Raw genomic sequence first — 21,019 nt, 5'->3', positions numbered from 1 at the left:
TAAAAAAAAATCCGGGGGTGGCTGGGTCGTGTCCTCTCCGCACTAAAACCGGCAATATTCATAGGAAAAATGAAAAAAAAAAGCTGGTGAAGAAGGCGAAAAGGAAAATAAGGGGGAGGGAAAAAAAAATCCCACCCCCAACCCTGTTAAGTTTTGTGAAGTCCCAGCCTCGCTCTCTGCTCGCCCTGATGGGAGAAGGAAATTGCTGATCTGCTTTGCTGGGAATTGCCCAGGAAAGATGCTCTGGCACCTCCGCTTTGGCTCTCTCAAGTCGGAAAGAAAAATATTGCCCCTCGTTGGGGCTCGGAAACCCCTAAAATCCACTTATAAAACCCCGGAGAGGAGCCGGGGGGCGTGGGGGGTCCCTGGTGTGTGTTTGCGTGTTTTCGTTGGGACTCGGATGGCATCATTTTATTATTATTTGCATATAAAAGAAATGAAGGGGGGGGTGGGGGGGGAACACCGGTTTGCGCGGCTCCTCCGAAATCTCCGGGCAGGAAAGTGCAGCATGGGAGGTGGGGGAGGGAGAAATAGCCTCTGGACTTAATATTATTGTGTATTTATTCGTTGCGTAATTAATGTAGATTTGCTAAATGCTAAGATATATATTAAAAAAAGCCAAGGCGCACCCCAATTTGTACATCTCTGTCTAAATTCAGTCCATTGCAGTAACTTCTTTTATTCCCCCCCCCCCCAGTGATGTACTTGGTATATTTATTAGTTGTCGTTTCGTCTGCAAAAGGGCGATGAAACTTCTATTTTGTCATATGGAATAAACAGTAAATAATCCAAAAGTTGGCGCGCCGGGCAGATATTTCTGTGCTCCTTCCCCGCCTCGGAGCAGCTTTCTGCTCCTCTGCTACTTTGGCAAAGTATTGATTTTTTTAAAATATTGTTATTTATTTTAAAAAATAAGCAGATTTCAGGAGGGACGAAGGGATGCTTTAGCTTAGAGTATCCTTCTCCCCCCCACCCTGGAAAAGGTGCGTGCTGCTTTTCCTATTTCCCAGAGCATGGGGAAGGGGAGGAAAAGGTGTTTGGGTTTTTTTTTTTAATTTGGTGATTAAGCGCTGGCTGGGCCCTGAGGAAGGTGAGCGGCTCCCTGTCCCAGTTCGGACTTTTTTAATCTGTATTTCTCTCAGGTTTTTCATTCCAGGCTGGTGTCCTCCCCCGGCAGATGGCATTTTAATAGGAATATCGGATTAAAATTACTTTCTCTCTCTGTTTCTTTCTCCTCCCCCCTCTTCCCTCCCCAACGTATACTCGGGATAACATGATTTTACCCCAAAATCTCGCAGCCGCTGCTTCTTGCTGCAGGTTGGGCAGCACCTGGACGCGGGAAAGTCCCAGTGCCTGACTGGGGGTGACTGGGATGGGGATGGGGGGGGCTGTCTGGGGAGGTGGGGGGCTCCAGGCCCTGCTGAACCCCCTCCCTCCCCAGGGGAGCAGCCCCCAGGGAGGCTGCGGGGGAAGGGGGGGCTGCATCCCCCTTCTTGGCTTTTAAAATATATATTTGTATTGCTTTTTAAAAAATATATATATTATTTTCTGTCTCTGCTAAGGTAGAGGGGCCTAATGCAGAACACATGGACTCTGCCCCTGGGGTGGAAACACGCCTTCCATAGGGTGTCCATACATCCCGGAGGCTAACACTTCGGTCCATATGGACTTCTCCATACCTACAGCCATATGGCAGAGGCGCGGGGCTGAGAAAAACCTTCGTGGCGGGTCTATACGTACCTCCCCACGTGCTTTCCACCCACGGAGGCGTAGGGTGGGTGCAACCCACCCCCCCCCCAAACCCACTCGTGCACCGCCGAGAGATGCGTGCACAACGTCTATACGTGCGCCGGCATATTTGCATAGAGCTCAACCTATATTTTCCCAGGCAGATGGCTCCGCTGTGCACCCAGACACGCACACGCGGGGTGACTCCTCCTGTGTCTTGCCAGCTATTTACAGGCGAAAACAAATGCTGGGAGAAGCCAATAAGCTCCATAAAACTTTATAGGATTTCCTTTACACATGGGAAACAACGGAACAATTTCCTGAACCTGCAAAACAAAAGTTTCTTCCAGCAGCGGCTCTGGCTGCCTTTAGGGGTACAATTAGCACAGCGTGCTCAAATGGGGCACCTCCTCATCTCCCAGGGCTTTTACTTTAATTCTTATTATTTTATTTGATGGTTGTTATTCGTGGATGTCGGGTTCTGGTTATTTGGCGAGTTGCGAGCTGCAAAAGATATTTCATTTTACTGTCGTTTAACAGTCAGTGGATAAAAATCAGTCAGTGGATAAAAATCCTCTTTTCTTTTTTTTTTTTTTTTTTTCCTTTCTCCTTTTTTGCCGTCTCGACTGTCATTTTGCCGTCGGTTTGGAGTGAAATACTGCAAAGCCAAGCAGGGCTCGCCTCGCACATTTATTTGCTGCCTATATAAGAGTGGTTCCCCCATTCTTGGGGCCTGGAGTGATTTCAGGGAGGCTGGGGCGGGGGGCTCGGTAGCGATTCCACTCATCTCTTTTTTTCTATTTGGCTTTTTTTTTTTTTTTTTTTCCCGGTTTTTATTTTTTCCCCATGCTGTGTAAATCTATTGACTGGTTGTTCAGGCACAAAACCCTCTTGGCGTGTACTGGTAATTGCTCGTTATTCCGTTCAATTTTCTCTTAAGCAATGTCTTCCCCTCACTCTCACCGGTATTATTGCAGCGTCTCTGGGTTATTATTTTTTATTCTGATTACATTTCGCACTCTAACACCACCTTTTTCCTCTCCTTTTTAACCGGGAAGCTGTCAAGGCAGCTTGGGTTTGTCAAGGCAAGGGTTAACCAGCTCCCAGACCACGCGTGTTTTATCTGCGAGAGCAGGGGAAAAAAAAAAACAACAACCAAAAACCAAATCCAAAACACCCCCCAAAAAACCACTTTAAATTTCAAACTTTCGCATTTCCACCCTGCGGAGCGGAGTGCGGCTACTTATGATTAATTATTGGCTTCTCCTGCCCCGGGGAGGGGGGAGAGGGGGGTCGGGGGGGGCTCTCTGCACCCCTCATCCCTCTCGGCTTTAGGGGGCATTTTTCTGGGGACTGGTGGGTGTTTGGTGGATGTTGTTGCTGGTGCTGTCTGGAAGAGATTTGCCTTTTTATTTCCCCTCTCGGCTGCTCGATCCCTTCCCAAAGACTCAAGAAGGAAATAGAAAAGGACTTACCTTGCCCCGTCATCCGTGTCAACCCCGTGAGAACTTAAAATGGCCCAAAAACAACAAACAAACCAAAGTTCCATTTTTTTTTTTATATATAAATCCAGGACTTTTTTTGTTTGTTTTGTTGTTGTTGTTGTTGTTTTGTTTTGTTTTTGAAAAAAAGCAAAGCTCTTTTAGTTTCACCGAGAACATGAGAACATTAGCAGAAATACTCATGGCTTCTACGTGAATTTAGTAGTTTAAAACTTTTGAAGGTTATTTATGTGGATGGCCCTAAGCAAAAGCCCTGAATGGCTCTCAGGGAGCACGTGATGTCATTAAACTAAGTTTTATGGTTTGGGGGAGCTGACAAACCCACAATATATTTACATCATATATAATCTTAACTGTCCACCATCGCAGCTGCTAGAGCTGTTTAATGCTGGGACAGTGGGACAAGGCTCTTAGTGCGGAGCGCGGCGGCTGCGGGGCTCCTGGAGCAGCATCTCCCCGGCCACCCCAGTAAGTTTTTCCTTCTTCCTAAGTCTCATTTAATTTTTAATTTTTTTTTTTTTTTTAAAAAAAAACCCAACCCAACCCCGTATTTCAGCCCTTGAAATTTTTTAACATCTCTAGGAATTGCGAAACGTTTGCAAAATTCCCCTCCCTGCGTGGGAAAAGGGAGGGGTGAGGGGATGTGTTTGGGTGTAAGGGGAAGGGGGGGGGTAGAACTGGAATGTGAGTTTTGCAAAGGGGCGAGCTGCAGGCAAGGATCTTATCTGGCAGGAATCTCAGCTCCCCCCCCCCAAACCCCCCCGCCCTCGCATCCCCAGGGCTGCTGGAGGGGAGATAAGGCCAAAGAAGGTCTATATATTACTGGTTCGGCAGGCAACCCCCCCCCTTCCCCATCAACCGGGCTCCCCCCCGGGGCACAGCCTGAAGGTAGGCTGTGCGCATCCCTAAGTTTCAATCCTATTCCCGAGTTTGGGGGCGGGGGGGAGGATTTATTTGGGTTTAGGGGGAGAGTTGGACAAAGAGAGGAGGGGAAAGGGAAAGAAATTTAGAAAAAAATTTTTAAAAAATTAAAAAAGGGGGAAAAAAATATAACTAGTGCCAAGGCCGCGCTGGGAAGGGCATGCGCGGGGCGGGGGGGGGGGGGGGGGCGGGCGGGGCTGCTGCAGGTGTGCGGAGGGAGGGTCGCTCCGTGCGCGGCCCCACGGCACGCGTGGGGGCCCACACAAGTGGGGAGGGAAGAGGGTCTGTGAAGAGAGTGGACCACGCACCCATCCCCTCTGCTGCCTCGCAGGGGGTGTTTGGTGAAGTGGGGGTTGTCACGCGTGGGGGGGTCATGCGTCGGGCAGGGTTATCTCCCGGGTCTGTGTGGCAGCTGGGGCTGGGGGAGCCCCTTCCGGGGACCCCTTGGGGTGGCGGGACGCCCCCCACCCCGGGGGAGCCCTTTGGGGTCAAACCTCCCCGAGGAGCCGGGGTCGGGGTGGGGGGCAATAAGGGGGGTGCAACCCGCTGGGAACCGGGTGAGGGTAGAGGGGCCTCGCTCCCCACCCCGGGATGCCCCCCACGAGGAGCGGGTCCCACGGAAAACAATGGGGCACCCCCTCCCCACCTCCTCCCAGACAATGGTCGGGCCCCTATTGTTCTCCGGGGGGGGGGAAGATGCTCAGCTTTGTGCCCCCCCAACAAGACCCCATCCTGGTGTTATCCCAGGCCTGGCATTTGGGGGGGATGCATCCTCGGGGGGGGCACATGTGTTGTATTTGGGGGGTGGGGGGGCAGCGCAGGGTGCAGAGGCAGCAGGTTCACATGGTGACATGAATTGTCTGGGGGGGTTTCCACCCGGGAGCGCACACCCACGCACACCCACGCACCCCTATGCATGCACACACGGGCAAACACGCATGCACACATGTGTGCGCGCAGGCAGGCAGGCAAATGCACACGCATACGCATGCACACACACGCACACGTGTGCTCACAAGGGCGTGCATGCACCCCATCACAAGTGCACGCGCACACGTAAGGCCTTGCGCACACACAAACACCCACACACCACGTGTGCAACCTCCCCTGCGGGTGCTGGGGGGCTCTGTGGGTGCTGGGAGGCTCTGTGGGTGTTGGGGGGGCTCTGTGGGTGCTAAGCCTCTCCCAGTAGCTCCCTTGTAGGGATGGGGACCCCCTTTGCAGCCAGGACCCCCCCCTCCACACCACAGGGATTACTGCTCCCCACTCGGGGCGGGGGGGGACACGGGACTGCCCCCCACCCCAGGGTTCTCGGGGAGCAGGTGGGGCAGCTGGGCTGCACCCCACTCTGCAGGCACAACCTTTGGGGAAAGGATGGAATAAGAGGCAGGGAGATGGTGAAACACCCGGGGACCCCCAAAATTTTCCTCTCCAGAGCCCTGTGGGGGCTCAAGACCCCCCCCGAAAAGCGGGGAGCAACCGAGCAGGAGGGTCTGGGGCAGCCCCTGGGACCCGTGGTTCTTTTGGAGCAGCCGGGGGGGGCGAATTTTAAGTCCCCTCTCCAAGTGCCTTATCCGGGGACCCTCATTTGGGGGTGTCCTGTGGGAGCTGAGCCTTCCTGGGGGGAGCAGTCCGCTGCCCCAGAGGGTCTTGGTGAGGGCAGAGGGTGGGTTTTAGTGATTTTGGGGGGATTGCTCTTCTGCAGAGGCCTTGTGAGCCCCCCCAGCCCTCGCTGTCCCCTTTTTGCACCCCCCTTTTAACACCGGCGCCGGGGGCTGCACAAACCAATGCGGAGGCGTATTTTGGGGGCCGGCTTTTAGTCTCCATCACGAAGATGGAGATTAATTTTCCCCCCCAATCCCACTAGGAAGGTGGATCCCCCCCCGCCCTGGGCAGATCCGTCTACCTGAGCCCTATGTAGCAATGGGGATCTATAGGGCTCTATAGGGCTCGTCTATAGGGCTCCATGCCTGGGGCGGGCGTGCCCTGAGCATGCCACCTCCGAGGATATATCAAAAAATAGCATCAAAAATAATCAGTATTTTCTTCACACCTCCCCGAACAGCGAGATGTCCCCACGGGTGTGGGACAAGGCCACTGTCTCCAGCTCAGGGCTCTCGGGGGGGTCCCTGGGGTCTCAGCATCTCGCCCCCACCCACCCCGGGAGGATGCAGGTCCGGCCCCGGCCTGGCTGGGTGCTGCGGGCTTGGAAAGGGGGAAAATGCTAAAAAATAGAGTTATTCCCTTTATTTAGCGATCGTTAATAGTGGGAAAAGGCGCTAAAAAAAAAAAAACGGTGCCAAAAAATCGGGCAGGTCCAAGCCTGGGGAGTTGGAAACACGCAGGGGTTGGGGGGACCCTGGAGCCCCCTGATCCCCGCCCCCATCACCCCAAAACCCACGAAAAGTCTTTGCGAGGCTGGTTTAAAAAATGTGATTCTGGGATAACACGAAGTCGCTCAAAACCTGGAAGCATCCAAAGGGAAGAGGGGATTTGCGGGGAGCGGTATCCCCAGGGACCACCAGAGCTTTCCGGGGGTAAAAGGGGATGCTCTCCCACGCGTGTCGAGGCTGGCTGTAGCAGAAACCCGGGGTTTTCCCCAGATTTGGGGAGAAAGAAGAAAGTTTTTAGCGTCCGACGTGAAACTCGGCTCTTTCTTTCCCCTGCGACCTCTCATTTCCTACCTCTCCCTCTCGGTGATGGATGGGGGGGTCATTAAAAATAAATGCCGGCTTGGAGACATTTCTTCCGGATATTTTGGGGTTTTAAATATTATTTAATTTGAGTTTAGATGCTGCTTGCGTTTGCATATGCGAGCGGGAGAGCTTCCAGTCGTCTGTTGTGTGAATTACGGGATTAAAAAAATACGGTGTGCAGAAGAAATCCCCCTTTATAGTAACAAGGAAAATAATTTTCTGCATAATTGGACAGCAGAAAGAAAAAAAAAAAGTCCGGAGAATGACTCTGGGGAATATAATTTCCTCGCATCCAGCTCGGTGCTGGAAAAAAAATGGGTTATTGGAGGGTGGAGGAGAGGACGGAGGAAATCCGCCTGAAAAAGGTGCAGCCCGATGTTTCCATCCCACCATCTGGGTGGGTTTTTTTTCCCTCCCCGAGGTGGGGAAGAGAGTTTCTAAACATCACCTTCCATTTTCCCCCCTGCCCACTCCCCAGCAGCCAGGCTGCGGAGCCCGCCTGTCCCTGCAGATCCTATTGATGGATTGATTTTATTGATTTATTATCCACTCCTCAAAGCGCGTTTCTATCAAATGATGTTTTGATCTGGGTTTTCCCGGTCAAGAGTTGAATCCCGAGTTATCAATTTATATTTTTTCCCCTCTTTTTTTTTTGTTGGGGGGGTTGGAGGGGAGAGCTTTATTTGCGATTTTTCTCTTGCCTGGCAGCCACGACCCCTTTTCCCAGCAGGGACTGGGAATATCCATCCTCCCCAGCCACTTTCCCTGCTTTTAGGAAGGAAAGGACGAAAGAAAATAAACACACCGATTACTTTCGCTCCGGACACATCCTTTATATCTCTTTATCTCAACTCTTTTCTCCTCCTTACCGGGAAAAGGGTCAAAGCAACATGGTTTGGAAATAAACCCCACCTTTATTTCCGCCTAGATACAATTTATTCACCCTTTTCTTCCTGCTTGAGCTGTGCCTATGTGCCAGATTTATATTATACACAGCCATAGGCACCGGTATGCGCGTGTACCAGTATGGATAGCTATACGTGCAGTCCATAGGTGGCTGAGAGGCTGCAGAGCTGGGGCTGTGCCCGTGTGTGCACACAGACACGCACTTATGTAAACAGACACAGATATATTTAAATGTTTTCTTGGCACTTAGCAGATTCCTCTGATTCCCTCTCAGCAGTAAAATAATCACCAGGGAAGGGAGAGCGGCTACTGTTGACCTCTGGTATTTATTCGCGTCCAGGGCAGGATTTGAGAGTTCGCTGGAGTTTGGCTGAGAGGAGCTGCCGCTCACCCCGCTTTAAAAAATGAAACTTGATTTCCTGAAGGTTTAGGAAAAAGAAATAAATGTAACTTGGAGGGAGTCAGCAGTACGTAATACTGATTTTTTAAAAATTTTAAAAAATATTTTGTTTTCAAAAGTCACCCGCTCCCCCCGGCGCTGCGGCTCAGCGGGCGGGGGGTGAGCGCAGCGGGGGGGGTCTGCTGGGACACCCGCGACCCGCCGGCCCCCCCAAGCCCGGCAAACCTCACCGGGGATCTCCTCTGCCGGGCTGGGGGTGTTGGCGAATACACCTCCATCCCCGATTTAATTTCTTCTGCTTTTCTCCCTCTTTTCTCCCTCTTTTCTCCCTCTTTTCTTCCTCTTTTCTTCCTATTTTCTTCCTTTTTGCCCCTTTCTTTCCTTCTTTCTTTCCTTCTGTTTTTCCTTCTTCCTCCCTTTCTTTCTTTCTTTCTTTTTCTTTCTTTCTTTCTTTCTTTCTTCCTTCCTTCCTTCCTTCCTTCCTTCCTTCTTTCTTCTTTTTCTTCTTTTTCTTTCTTTTTCTTTCTTTTTTCTTTCCTTTTGCTTTCTTTCTTTTTTCTTTTTCTCCTTCTTTCTTTCTTTCTTTCTTTTTTCTTTCCTTCTTTGTTTCCTTCTTTCCTTCTTTTTCTCCTTCCTTCTTTCCCCCCCTCTCCCCACCTCTCTCCCTTTCTCTCCATCTCTTCTTCTTTCCACATTTCTCTCATTCTCCCTCTCTGTGTCTTTCTATACATCTCGTCTTTCTTCCTCTCTTCTCCCTCGTATCCTCCACCCCCCTCCTTAACCCCCCCAAATCTGCTTTTCCACCCCAAACCGAAGGCACCCTGCTGGGAGCCCCCCCAAAAGCCGGAGCAGCCCCTTGGCAAATCCCAGCACCTGGGGCATTTTTCCACCCCTGCTTCTCCCCATTCACCCATTCCTGTGTTTATTTTAAGGCCTTTCCCCCTCACCCCCCCCCCCGACCTTCCAGCAGATTCGTCCTCGGTATGGACCTTGGGGGGGGCACAGCTTGGGGAGGGGACACAGCTTTGGGGGGGGCACAGCTTTGGGGGGGCACAGCTTCCGCAAAGCTCAAACCCTCCTCTCCTTTGGGGGGGAGGGGGGACCGCCCCCACATTAGGGGGTTTGCAGGCTGAGCTTGATGAGTTTCTGTAATTAATAACGAGGTAGCTCGTGTCGTGTCCCCCCCCCGAGCCATCTCCTCCCCGCTCCTCTCCTCTGCACCCTTCGCTGGGATCCAGCGTCCAGCAGAACAGCGCACTTCACCAAAATGCCCCCCAAATTTGGGATCTAAGCAAATCCCCCCGCCCCCAAAAGAGCCCCCCCGGTGCGTGCAACCCCTCCGGGTGCTGAGAGAGATTTTTGGGGAGCGATGAGGGGTTTCTCTGCTGGGGGTGTGTGCGCTGAGCATCCTCCTCTCCCTTTCCCACTTGGAGGGATTCTTCTCCCTCTGGAGCACACGGGTGGGGTTTTTTTCGGGGAAGAAAAAAATGCCACTTGGGTGCTTGGGCTTGTGCGTGTCCACGCGTGTCCTGGTCAAACAAAAATCCTTCTTTCCTGCTATTTTCCTTTCTCTCCTTTCCGAGGCAGAATAAAGCCCCTTTTGCATGTTGGAATAGGGGGAAATATTTACCTGCAGACTCAAGCTGACACTTTACGTCTGTGTCTGCTCCTCTTCGGGACCTGTCTCTTGTCGGAATTAATTCTCTATAATATTGTGGCGAAATAGAAAGCTTTAAAAAATAGGCTGGGGCTGGCGTGGCTGGGTCATGTGTAAGGGGAGAAGTGGAGTATGAACAAACCTATATTTTATGGGAGGCTTTCAGCGTGCTGCACCAACGCCTAATTCTTCACTTAAGCCCCAAAGGCGATGCTGCGAGTCAGCTCTGGGGCTTAAAAAGAAGGTTTTGGGGAGCTGCGGTTTGCACAGCCCCTGGCAGGCTGGTCCTTGCAGCGACCCTCACCGTGGCCTCTGGGCGAAGGGCTGCTTTCCCCTTCTTTTCGCTTTCCCCCCCCCCCAAAAATCAGCTCACCTTTCCCAGTTTTCCCAGCAAACCTAAAGGACCGGTGGCACCTTTAGCGTTGGGAAAAGGCGATTTTTTCTCTAAAACCTTTACGGCCCAGTCAAGCGGGCCGTGATATTTTTTTTTCCTTCTTTTTTTTTTCCCTTCCTTTTTTTTTCTTTTTTTTTTTTCTTTTTTTTTTTTTCTTTTTTTTTTCTTTTTTTTTTTTTCTTCAGGGAAGCAGCCGATTTCTTATCAGGTCGGGATTGATGCTGGCGGCCTGTTTCTCTATATCATCCCCTTGGCTCCTCTTGTTCCAGCCCGGCTCCCTTTGCTCCCGGGGCCGTGAGTGATGGCTCCCGCAGCTCCCCATGCCGCCGGAATCCTAATGGCCCCACCGAGGGGAGGGGGACACACACCCTCTCCCCCCATTTTACTAGCAGGAAATTTTAGGGAGACACATCCCCCCCAAAAAAAACCCACCCAGGGCTCGCCCTTCCCCAGCCCCTGTTGCTGGAGGCCCCCGCGGAAGCCACGAAACGTTTTATTAAAAGGTTTTGATGGATTCGCCTTGGGGATTAACTAAGATAATAGTTTATTGCACTGCGAAAGATTAAACTGAAAGTACCCTAGTGAAAAAAAATAAATAAACATTAAAAGGAGCGGGGAGCGCCTTTCCTAGCGTTAAATCCCTTGTTTCCCACCCTAACAAGGGTCCCCCGGGCTCCGGGGTGTCCGCGCCGCCTTCCCGGGGCGTTATTATTATTATTATTATTATTATTATTATTGCAATTATTATTAAGATTTAAATACATGTGATGGCTCAGCGAAGCGGTTCGCCAAACTCCAGGGTGCGGAGGGGACATCCTTCCCCATCCCTCCCCCCCCCCGAGGGGACCAGAATTACCCCTGGGAAAAGCCCAATTTCGCTGTGAGCTGTCAGGGCTGGGGGGTGCGTACATGGGCGCGGAGCTGCGCGCATCTGGGTCGCGTCGGGTTTAAAGAGCGTGTTTACACATCGAGAGAGTTTAAAACACGGCCCGAAAGGCGATAAAACCGGGACTTTAAATCATCCTGCCCTTCATCCCATCACTTCCACATCTGGCTGCGGTGCTGGGGATCTGCCCTCCATGTGATGCTGCCTGGCCCCACAGGGGCAGGACCCCCCCTCCCGTGTCACTCCCCACGCGTGTCGTCCCCTTCTCCTTCCCTCCTCACCCCACTTTTCATTGACCTGCATCCAGGGGAAGGGGTACCCGAGGTTTTTAGTAACAGCGGGCTGTTGATCCGAGCTTTCAGCAGCCTCCGAGGGGCATCGGCGGGGGCTGGGTGTCTCAGGGATGTGTTTGCTCAGAGCAAGGCGGCCATTTGAACACCGAGGCGGACAAAAAAAAAAAAAAAAGAGGGTTTTCTGTATGGTTTTTTGGCTGCTTTTTGCTTAAAAAGTGCTGGGTCGCGTCCCCGGAGGCAGCACCCCCCGGGTTGATTTTTAATTGCAAAAGGTGTTAAAAAAGGATGAGCCCAGTCTGGTTAAACCTGGGCTTCGTCTTCGCTTGGGAGGACTCCAGATGCACCAAAAAGAGGGAGTTTTTGCTTATTTTGTCCCCTTCCACCCCATTTTGGTGCTAGGCCAGAGGCTCTGCATCCCTGCAAGTGGAGGCTGAGCCATCCCTGCCACCTTTCCTCTGCAGCAGCAGCGGGTCAGGGCTCCCCCCTCCCCAAATTCCCCGGTATAAACCCCCCAGCTGGGGCTGGATTAACTTTCTGGGGAAAAAAAAAAAACACTTCATTTTTATCCTCTGTCCCTGCAGAGAAACTTTTTTCACCCCCTTCTCCCTGGCCCAAGCCATCAAGAAGGACTCAGGATTATGGAGACGAGAAGTGGATTTGCAACCCGAGGGGGTCTGGGGGAGGAGGCGGAGGGGGGGGGGGGGGGAATGATGTTAATTATTAATATTGTCATCCCGGAGGAAGATTTCCACGGGGTGAAAGCAGTAAGTACCACTCAAGCAGAAGCTCTCTCCAACAAGAGGGATCAGCCTCAAGTTTGTATATGTTTCCATCCCATACAATAACAGCTATAGATCTGCTCATGGGCTCGCTGCAGCCCCCGGACACTTTCTCCTGTAACTTTCACTTCCCTCCCCCCCCAAAACAGGCCTTTTCCCCAATACAAGCCCAATGTTTTCTTTTCAACTTAACCCAGGGTTCAGCAATTATCCGGTGGGTCAGGATAAGTCGTCTTTGTCTACGAAAAGTCAAGGAGAAATCTTAGCTCCTGTATATATATCACTTAAAAGCATCCTCCAGCTGCGTCCTCCTCTGCCTCTCGCCCCCCTCCGCTCCAATAAACCCTCCTCACAATTCAAATAAATATTTTAAGCCTTAAAAAAAAAAAAAAAAGATCTGAAGGAAGCAAAAGGGAGAAAACCCTCCCCAAGGCCAACAAACCAGGGAAGAGCCCAGATGTGGTCACATGAACTAGGGCGACCCAGCACACAGATAAAAACCCGGGGAATAAACTGGGCTATTGCTCAGCTCCAGTTGCGAGCGGCTCTTTAAGGGGTTCATTTGCTGGGGAGCAGGGCTGCAGCAGAAGGCTGGGTCTGCCCGGTCCTGCTAAACCACAGGAGAAGTTGGAGAGGAGAGAGGTGTAACTTGATTATTGGCGCCTTTGATTCGTTTTAAACAAAACCTTTCCTAAAAAAGGAAAAAAAAAAAAGGGGGGGGGGGGAAGAAGTGAAAAAGAAAAAGAAAGGAAAAAAGAAGAAAAAAAGAAAAGAAAAAAGAAAAGAAAAGAGAAAAAAGAAACGAAAAAAGAAGAAAAACATAAAAAAGAAAAAAAATTTAAAAAAAAGAAAAAAAGAGTATGTTTCCTACCAAGCAGCAAGTTTCACTCTTGCTGGGCTCCCCGCTCCACCGAGTCCCGAGGAGCTCCCGGGCTGAAGCGCCAATTCAATGATAAATAAAATCGCAGATATTTCCAGCAGAGACAAACCTCGGAGCAGAGGGGGCTTCGCCCAAACCAGATTATTTTTATTTTTTCCACCCCCCCAATCCCTTTTGGAGAGGCAGAGAGGGGCAGAGCGGGAGGTGAGAGGAACAAAAACCAACAATTTCTCCAGCATAAAAATGAAACATCGAATTAGTTTGCCTCTGGGCTTCATTTTTCCCCTTCTACATTATAACTAGTTATTGAACTCGCTAGAAGATCTAAAGGCCATTTGTGAGGAGAGAAATTTCAATGGAGTTCCCCCATCAATAACTCCTTGGCAGTGACCTATTGGATCAAGTCAAACAGTTGAGGTGAAATTCAGGTCACGCTGTCTAACCAATATTAAAATGCGCCCACTTTTTAAAAAGCCACTTTCAACGAGATTTGAAGAAAATTGAATTCCTGGGTGGGGTGAGAAGGGGAGGGGGGGGGGGAGGAGGGAGAGATGGAGAAACTGGTTTGCATATTTTATTTTATGTTTTTGGAGCTCTTTCGCAAACAAGAGGGATTCATCTTTAATACGTTAGAATGAAGGGATAAATATTTACATTATTAGTTTCTTTGAGGCGAAAGAGGCTCAAAAGAAAAATGTGAAGGCTAGGACTTTGGGTGACAGGCTTTGCTTATTAAAATCGTTTTAGGCCGATTCATTACTTTTACTGACAACAGATTTAAGAAAAAAATCAATTAAACATTTGCATATTTCTTTGCATAAATTAGACCTTCTCTATTTGCATCAGGAAGGGACAAAAAGAAAAGGTCTTCTTTGCACTGACTGCTTTCAAGTTGGTAGGAAAAAAATAAAATTTAATTAATTACGTGCCACTGCCTATGGCAGAGAGAACCCAACTATTAAAAAAAGAATTAAAATATATATATACACACACACAGAGGTTTTTAGTTCTCCTACCACTAATTGTGCAATAATCACCTCAAAACAAGCTCGGAATAAAACTCCACTCCAAAATTGATTCCCACCTCCCGCATCTCAAGGAGGCAGAGTTCATCCACCGCGAGCTTTTACCCCGCTTTTCCTATTATTATTAAACACGGGATAACAAACCCCCAGTAGATAGGTACTTCATTTTTTTCTGGAAAGCACAGATTGCTAATGGGCTGAGGTACAGGTTACCAAACGGTCAGTATGGTAATAGCCAACACAATGAATCCGGAGAGACAATGCATACTTATTTTTCTTCAGTACTGTCAAAAAGGCGCTTTGTACTTAAAAACGTCCCCGCGCTGGTAACCAGATCTATATTTCGCAGCCCTCATCCCAGGCAGGAAAAGGAAATAAAGCCCAAAATGTGATTTTTAATTTTTTTCACCCCCCTTTTTTTTTTTTTTCTTTCTTTTTTTCTGCCGAGGTGCTGCGTTTCTCTGGGTTTTGTCCCTCCCAAAGTGTTTCTCGCCACGGTTGTGCTGGTGGGGGGACGAGGGATGGAGAGCGGTGGGAGGGCTGCTTTATAGACAAAAGAGCCAGATTCTTGTACAACTATTCTTCACACGTCCCTGCAGACTTATTTTACAGAGGGAAAAAAAAAAGAGGGGGGGGGAGATTAAATAAATAAAAAATCCAAACACTTCAGCAAGAGGCACAGTCCGGTTAAAAAGCAAAGGGGAGGGGGGAAACATTAATCCACAAGCAATAAAAAGGGGAAAATAGGATTTTTTTGGGTGCGTTTGTAAGAAATCCGGGAGATTCTTTGTAAGAAATCCGAGGGCGGCCCCCCCAAACACACTGAGGGGATGAAGGGAGATAGGGAAGAGAGGATGGAGAGGCGAGTCCTCAAAAATAGATATATTTGGGTGGGAATCGGGGGTGGGGGGATGCAGAGGGTGCAAATAAAGTTGCGTTTCCCCCTTGAGAAAGCGCGAGAGTCCAGAGCCGCCCAGTTTGTGACCTTCACGCCTTGAATTTTTTAATGCTTTGATTGCTGCCGTTTTGTTTCGTGCTTTATTTTCCTTTTTTTTTTTTTTTAAACATCCAGCATATCCTTAAGAGAACTACCTGTGGATATTTATTTATTCTGCCGGTGCTTATTGAAAACCATATATTCGGGGTGGGGGGGTGGGGAAAGGATGTGCGTAGGTAAAAATTACTTTATTAACTCTCCATCTTTATTCAATATTCCCTCAGCCTTGGAATAAAGTTGTTGCATCAGTCTGAACTATAAATGTCAAAGCCCTGCATGAGTCTGAGGTGTTTGGGCAGAATGAAGTATAGCTGGAGAAAAGGAATTTATTGGATCTATTTAAATCAATGTTTTGGGTTCCGGAATACATTTCTATTCATGTCTTTTTTCCCCCAACCCCGCAGCTCCCATCCCCCCCCCTTCACTCCCTGTCCCCGAAACCTTTCTGGGAAGAGCAAGGATTTTTACCTTATATAGGTATATATATAGGCGTTTCTATATGTAATTCCGGGATTTACAACTTTAGGAAGGAGCAGGCTCTGCCGGTGCACGGGGCCAGCAATTAGCGAAGCCCTGCAAATCAGCCGCCAATAACCCCCCCCCAAAAGCCAAATAAAGCGAGAAAACGACTCGGTCCACGTCCCGGTGCCCAAATAGGTGCGGAGCTGGTGTCCGAGGGGGGCTCAGCCCCCCCTTCACCCCCCCCCAACCCTTCCCGTCGCCTATATGTACCCTGTAGACTCGAATTTGTGTGAGCGTCTCCCAGTCACAAATTCGTCTCTAGGGGAATATATGGGCGATGCCAGAGCCTTGGAAAGTTCTGCTTTCCTTTAATTGCAGCGCTCCTAATTAAATCCTCAAACCCTGCTGATGTCATTTGCTAAAGGTAGTTTATTCAAAGCGCGAAAGCGGCGTTTGCTGTTTGCCAGGGCTTGTTAATAATAGTAATAATAATAATAATAATAATAATAACAATAAGGTAAAAAGCAAAATCACCGCGATGATTGGGGGGGTTGGGGGGGTGATAATAATCAAAGTAAAACCCCATTATTACTTTTCATCTCCAGAAGAAACAGCAGCCACCGCAAACACAACTCTCAGCCAAGAGCACAAAGAGCCCCGACCATTTCGCAGTGACTGATTTATGGCGTTTTACAACCCCATAAAAAGCTGTAACAACCAGCCAAAAGCCTTCGACACCGCTGGCACATTTAGTCTAATAAATAAAACATAAACAGTTAACTTTATGTGTCACTTTTATTGTTATCAAGTAAAATATGGCAATGCCCTGCAAGCTATGATTTTCAACTATAATTGTTATCAAGCACAAGGAGGGAATACCCCACCTCCCTCCTCTGCCCCTCTCTTTAGGGCGAGATGGAGATTGAAAAAAAAAAAGCAAAAAAAAAAAGCTTTAATTGAGGGAGCTAAAACCCTCCCAAAATGTTGACATCCCTTTGCAGCTCCCCGACCTGCGCCGGGGAGGTGGGAGCCATTTTTAACGCATCCCTCCAGCTTTGCCCCCAAAATTATATATATATATATATATATGTATAAATATACACCAGAGCTTGAGGATGGGGAAGTCAATGCTTAAAGCAAGGGCCAAGCGGCCTGGGAGCGGTGCACACGCGTGGGTGGTGCACACACGTGGACGTGTAACGCCGTGGGTGCGTTACCTGCAGCACCCAGGGCCGAGGAAAAAGCGGGGTGCTGCCTCCCCCCCCCAAAAAAAAAACCCGGCTCTGCTCGCAAAGGCCGGGCCTAAGCAAAGCGGGGGCAGTTTGGGGAGCAAAGGGGGGGGGGGGTCCCCGCTGCCTGCAGTGGGGGGGCAGCCCGTACCGCCGGTTGCAGGCAGAAGTGGGCAATCCCCCCCTGTCCCCCGTGATTTAAGGCAGGGTCAATAAGGGATCTGCAAACCCACCTCTACCTGCCAGGTAACTGCCCCCCTCCCCCCCAAAAAATAGGTGCTGATGGTGCTGATGGTGTTTAACCCTCTCCTCTCTGGGATGGGGGGGGCTGGGCTGCGGGGGGGGCGGTGTCCCCAACATGCCCTGTCCCCTCCCCAGTCTTGGGAGGGGGGGGGATGGAGATGGGGGCTGCTGGGGGTAGACTTTGGGGGGGGGGGGGGGTGTCCTGAAGGGTCAGTGCAGCCCGGGGGGGGGGCACACACTCACACTCACACCAAGGGCGGGGGGCGGGGGGCTCATTGTTCCCAGCTCGGATCGCGGGGGGATGCCTTGTGCCCCCCCCCAAACTCCCCCATACACACTCACCCTCCCCCTTACACACTCCCCCTCACCCACTCCCCCTCAGCCCCCCACCAAGGTGGGGTGTCCCCCATTGTGTGCCCCCCCCCCTCCCCCAGCAACCGAGGGAGGTGGGGATGGACCCCGGGACCCAGCACCTCGCACCGAAGCGCATGTCCCCGCGCACCCACTCCCACTCCCACTCCCACGCCCCCCCCCCCAATTTGGGTACATTTTGCAGAAGCTTTTGGTTCCTTATCCGGGGACTGGGCTGGCGGGTGTGATTGGCCGGGGATGTCACATGGTGAAAGTAACTTTACGGGGTCGCCAGCTAGTAGGAGGGCTTTATGGAGCAGAAAAACGACAAAGCGAGAAAAATTATTTTCCACTCCAGAAATTAATGATCATGAGCTCTTATTTGATGGACTCTAACTACATCGATCCGAAATTTCCTCCATGCGAGGAATATTCGCAAAATAATTACATCCCAGACCACAGTCCGGAATATTATAGCCGGACAAGGGAGTCCAGCTACCAGCATCACCATCAAGAGCTGTACCCCGTGCCACGACCCTCCTTCCCCGACCGCCCGTTCAGCTGCGGGGGTCTCCAGGCTCCCGGCAACCCGGCCGCGCTCCAAAGGGGACACGGGCAAACTCCAGGAGGCCAACACCTCTCAGAGAAAGCACAGCAGCTCTGCGAGCAGGCTGCTCTATCCACCTCCTCCACTACTCCTTCCCCAGCCCCTCCAGCCTGCAACCAGCCAAACCCCGACCATCCCAACAGCACAGCTTCCAAACAGCCCATAGTCTATCCCTGGATGAAAAAAATCCACGTCAGTACTGGTATGCAACTTTTATTTTCCTCTTCTGTCTCTCCGCTCTCTTATTTTCACACCATGCTCGCTCCCTCTCGCCTCTCCTCTCTCTCTCTCTCTCTCTTTTTTTTATTTCCTTCCCTTCCATGAGAGTCTTTGGGTTAGCACAATTGAACTGGATTTACGACTCCGAATGGGTAATTACACCCACCATAAATTTTATAGCCGAGCTACTGTGGGCAGCCTTAGCCATGTGGCTCGTTCTGTTATGTATGTGTGAAACTCCGAAAGCTTTGTAAGGGGTGCATAAATAATTCAGTCTTTTGAGCCAGGGAAACCCCTTCCTATTAGAATAGAAACTCTTGAGCTGCCCAAAGTTCTTTATTACCTATTTAGCCTATTACTTTTTTTTTCCTTCCCCCCCGGCTCCTCCAGTCTCCTCTCCCGACCCTCTCTCCATCCACGCTGATTTTCCTTGTGTGTTTTTTTTTGTGTTTTTTTTTTGTTTTTTTTTTTTTTTTCTCCTTTCCTTTCTTTTTTTTGTTTTCCTTCCCCTCCTTTCCAGTGAATCCCAATTACAATGGAGGCGAACCCAAGAGATCCAGGACAGCCTACACCAGGCAGCAGGTTTTGGAGCTGGAGAAGGAGTTTCACTATAACAGGTACCTGACCCGGCGGCGACGCATCGAGATCGCCCACTCGCTTTGCCTCTCCGAGCGACAGATCAAAATCTGGTTTCAGAACAGGAGGATGAAATGGAAAAAAGACCACAGGCTGCCTAACACCAAAGTACGGGCAGCAACGGCAGCGGTTGCCAGCGCCTCAACCGCCCCCGCCGCCCCGGCGAGCACGGCCGCGGGCGAGGAGCTGCCCTCCGCCGCCGCGCAGGACCCGCGCACGGAGGATATCACCAGGTTATAAACACCCCCAGACCCGCACACAAATGACTCTGGATTATTTATAGAATCTAATATATATATATATATATATTTTGGTTCTTTTCCCCCCTTCCCCTTTCCCTGTAGTTTTTCTTTTATTATAATAATAATAATAATTATTATTTTTTTTTTCCTGTGCGTATAAAAAACAACGGGTGTCCCCCAAGACCACGGGCTTTAGATGCATGTCAGATAGCATGAGGCCAGGTGTCTGTACCTGCAGGGTTTTTTTTACGCCATTTCAGGGTTTTATTTATTTTTTAAAGCTGGGGGATGGGGAGGGAGGGCAGGGTGGGGGGAGGAAGAGGTAAATGTTCTGTTGGGTGAATTTAATGACGAAATGATGAGAATATTGACGGCAAAAAACAAACAAACAAACAAAAAAGGCGAATGTAGGTATTTTTTTCCCCTCTGCATTACAAATGCACCATGAGCGAAGGAGCTATGAAGTTCTTTTGTAGCAATGTGGGGAAAAAAAAAGCTAAAAAAATCACGATTTAGAGAGAGAAAAAAAAAAGGCAAACAAAAAGCAGCTACGAAACAGCACACAAGGGTGGACGAGTCTTTGCTGAGCAATTGAGAAGAAAAAGGGGAGAGAGAGAGAGAGAGAAAGAAAGAGTGACATATTTAAAAAATAAAAGCAGAAGAAGGTTTTAAAAAGTCAGTAGCTAGGGTTTTTTGTCGTGGTTATTTGTGTTTTTGGACTGATTTTACATGATCATTGTAAACTTGCAATAAAGAGTTTTAGTGTGTATGTGAAAGTCCCAGTGTTCAATAAACCAGTCAGTGTGAATTAGTTTTACTTTTATGTCTGGTGACTTATTTTATCCCCACATCTCCCCGCAAACCCGCCCCAAAATAATAATAATAAGGGTAATAAAATGCTGGGACGATGTGCAATGGATCCCATGTGCACCAGTTACTGCTTAAGTTAAGTTTAAGCAAACCTAAAGATAACTCGCAACTCCCGATTTTTATGACATCACGACGTGGCCAGTGACTTTAAATCTCAGACCCTCCCAACCTGTAAATATGGGGGGGGGGAAAGAGAAATCTGGGTTTTTAGACAAGTGCTGTGGATTGGGGTTAGCTTCCAGTCATGTCTCTCTATTTTCTTTCCATCCCGCAGAAAATTGGCTGGTTTTAGCTCCTCTCCCTGCTTGGAACTTTTTCTCTTGGATTTTTTATTAATTATTATTGCTATTATTATTGTTATTATTTTCTCTTGCTGTCGTGGCGTGCTCGTGTTGACTCGTTCAAGCCAAGAGGTCATATTGAATTTTGCCAGGCAATGAAAAGGCTGTTAAATAATAATAATAACAATAACAATAATGAGAATAATGGTAGTAATAGTGCTAATAACTGTAATTCATTACTCCTGGCCTTTGCAGGCAGCCAGCAAATTGGCAGCAGTGGGGGGATTTTAGGGAAAAACCTGGGTGTCCCCCCCCCGGTGCAGGATGTCTGTGCTTCCCTGGAAGGGCAGGGAAGGGGGTGCGTGAGGGGGGCTGAGCCCCCCCCCCCCTTTATTTTTTATTAGGCCTTGGTTTTGGGAAGTTTGCTGCTTAAAAACCCCAGTGGCAGGGGGCTGGGAGAGGGAGGCCTGCTGCAAGTGCCCCCCCAAAGCCCTGGGACCCTGAGTTATTGGAGAGGAGGTTTTGCCAACCTCTTTCTTTAGGTTTTATTCTATTTTGTTGTTGTTGTTGTTGTTGTTGTTTTTTCCCCTCTCTCTCCAACATCGATTTAAGCTGCCATTAAACAAATCATGGTCTCAAACCCCTTTGTGATAGCTGGGGACGCGGATCTGGAGAGGGAGAAGGTTATCATTTATCCTGGGGAGTTTATATGTAAAGCTCATCAGCTTTTTTTTTTTGGTTTTTTTTTTTTTTCCTTTTCTTTCACATCCTGCTTTAGTGATATTAATATAAGGACGAGGCTGGAAAGATAAAAC

General features: G+C 49.5%; 1 protein-coding gene and 1 long non-coding RNA gene across 2 annotated transcripts in view; both read left to right on the top strand.

Annotated features, from left to right (window-relative positions):
* LOC142073793 (uncharacterized) overlaps positions 1–16,306 on the top strand; it is a 36,449-nt gene extending 20,143 nt beyond the window's left edge. Inside the window, exon 2 of the long non-coding RNA XR_012670470.1 lies at positions 16,132–16,306. This is a non-coding gene — a long non-coding RNA (uncharacterized LOC142073793). The remainder of the gene's footprint in view (positions 1–16,131) is intronic.
* Positions 16,307–17,719: 1,413 nt separating this feature from the next.
* On the top strand, positions 17,720–19,904 carry HOXC4 (homeobox C4). Its single transcript, XM_075133690.1, has 2 exons — positions 17,720–18,158; positions 18,696–19,904. Exons 1-2 carry the CDS (start codon positions 17,720–17,722, stop codon positions 19,049–19,051), a joined length of 795 nt encoding a protein of 264 aa, XP_074989791.1. The 3' UTR covers positions 19,052–19,904.
* The last annotated feature ends 1,115 nt before the right edge of the window (positions 19,905–21,019 follow it).

Source organism: Calonectris borealis, chromosome 30 (assembly GCF_964195595.1).
Source record: "Calonectris borealis chromosome 30, bCalBor7.hap1.2, whole genome shotgun sequence".
Classification (NCBI taxonomy): Eukaryota; Metazoa; Chordata; class Aves; order Procellariiformes; family Procellariidae; genus Calonectris; species Calonectris borealis.
The sequence above is the reverse complement of the archived record's forward strand: the minus strand, read 5'-3'. Positions and strand labels throughout refer to the sequence as shown.

Bases quoted from the DNA above. Each gene is read 5' to 3' on its own strand.
- HOXC4 (XM_075133690.1), top strand. From the start codon at position 17,720: ATGAGCTCTTATTTGATGGACTCTAACTACATCGATCCGAAATTTCCT. The intron at 18,159-18,695 runs GTATGCAACTTT...CCTCCTTTCCAG, and splicing joins AAAAATCCACGTCAGTACTG to TGAATCCCAATTACAATGGA.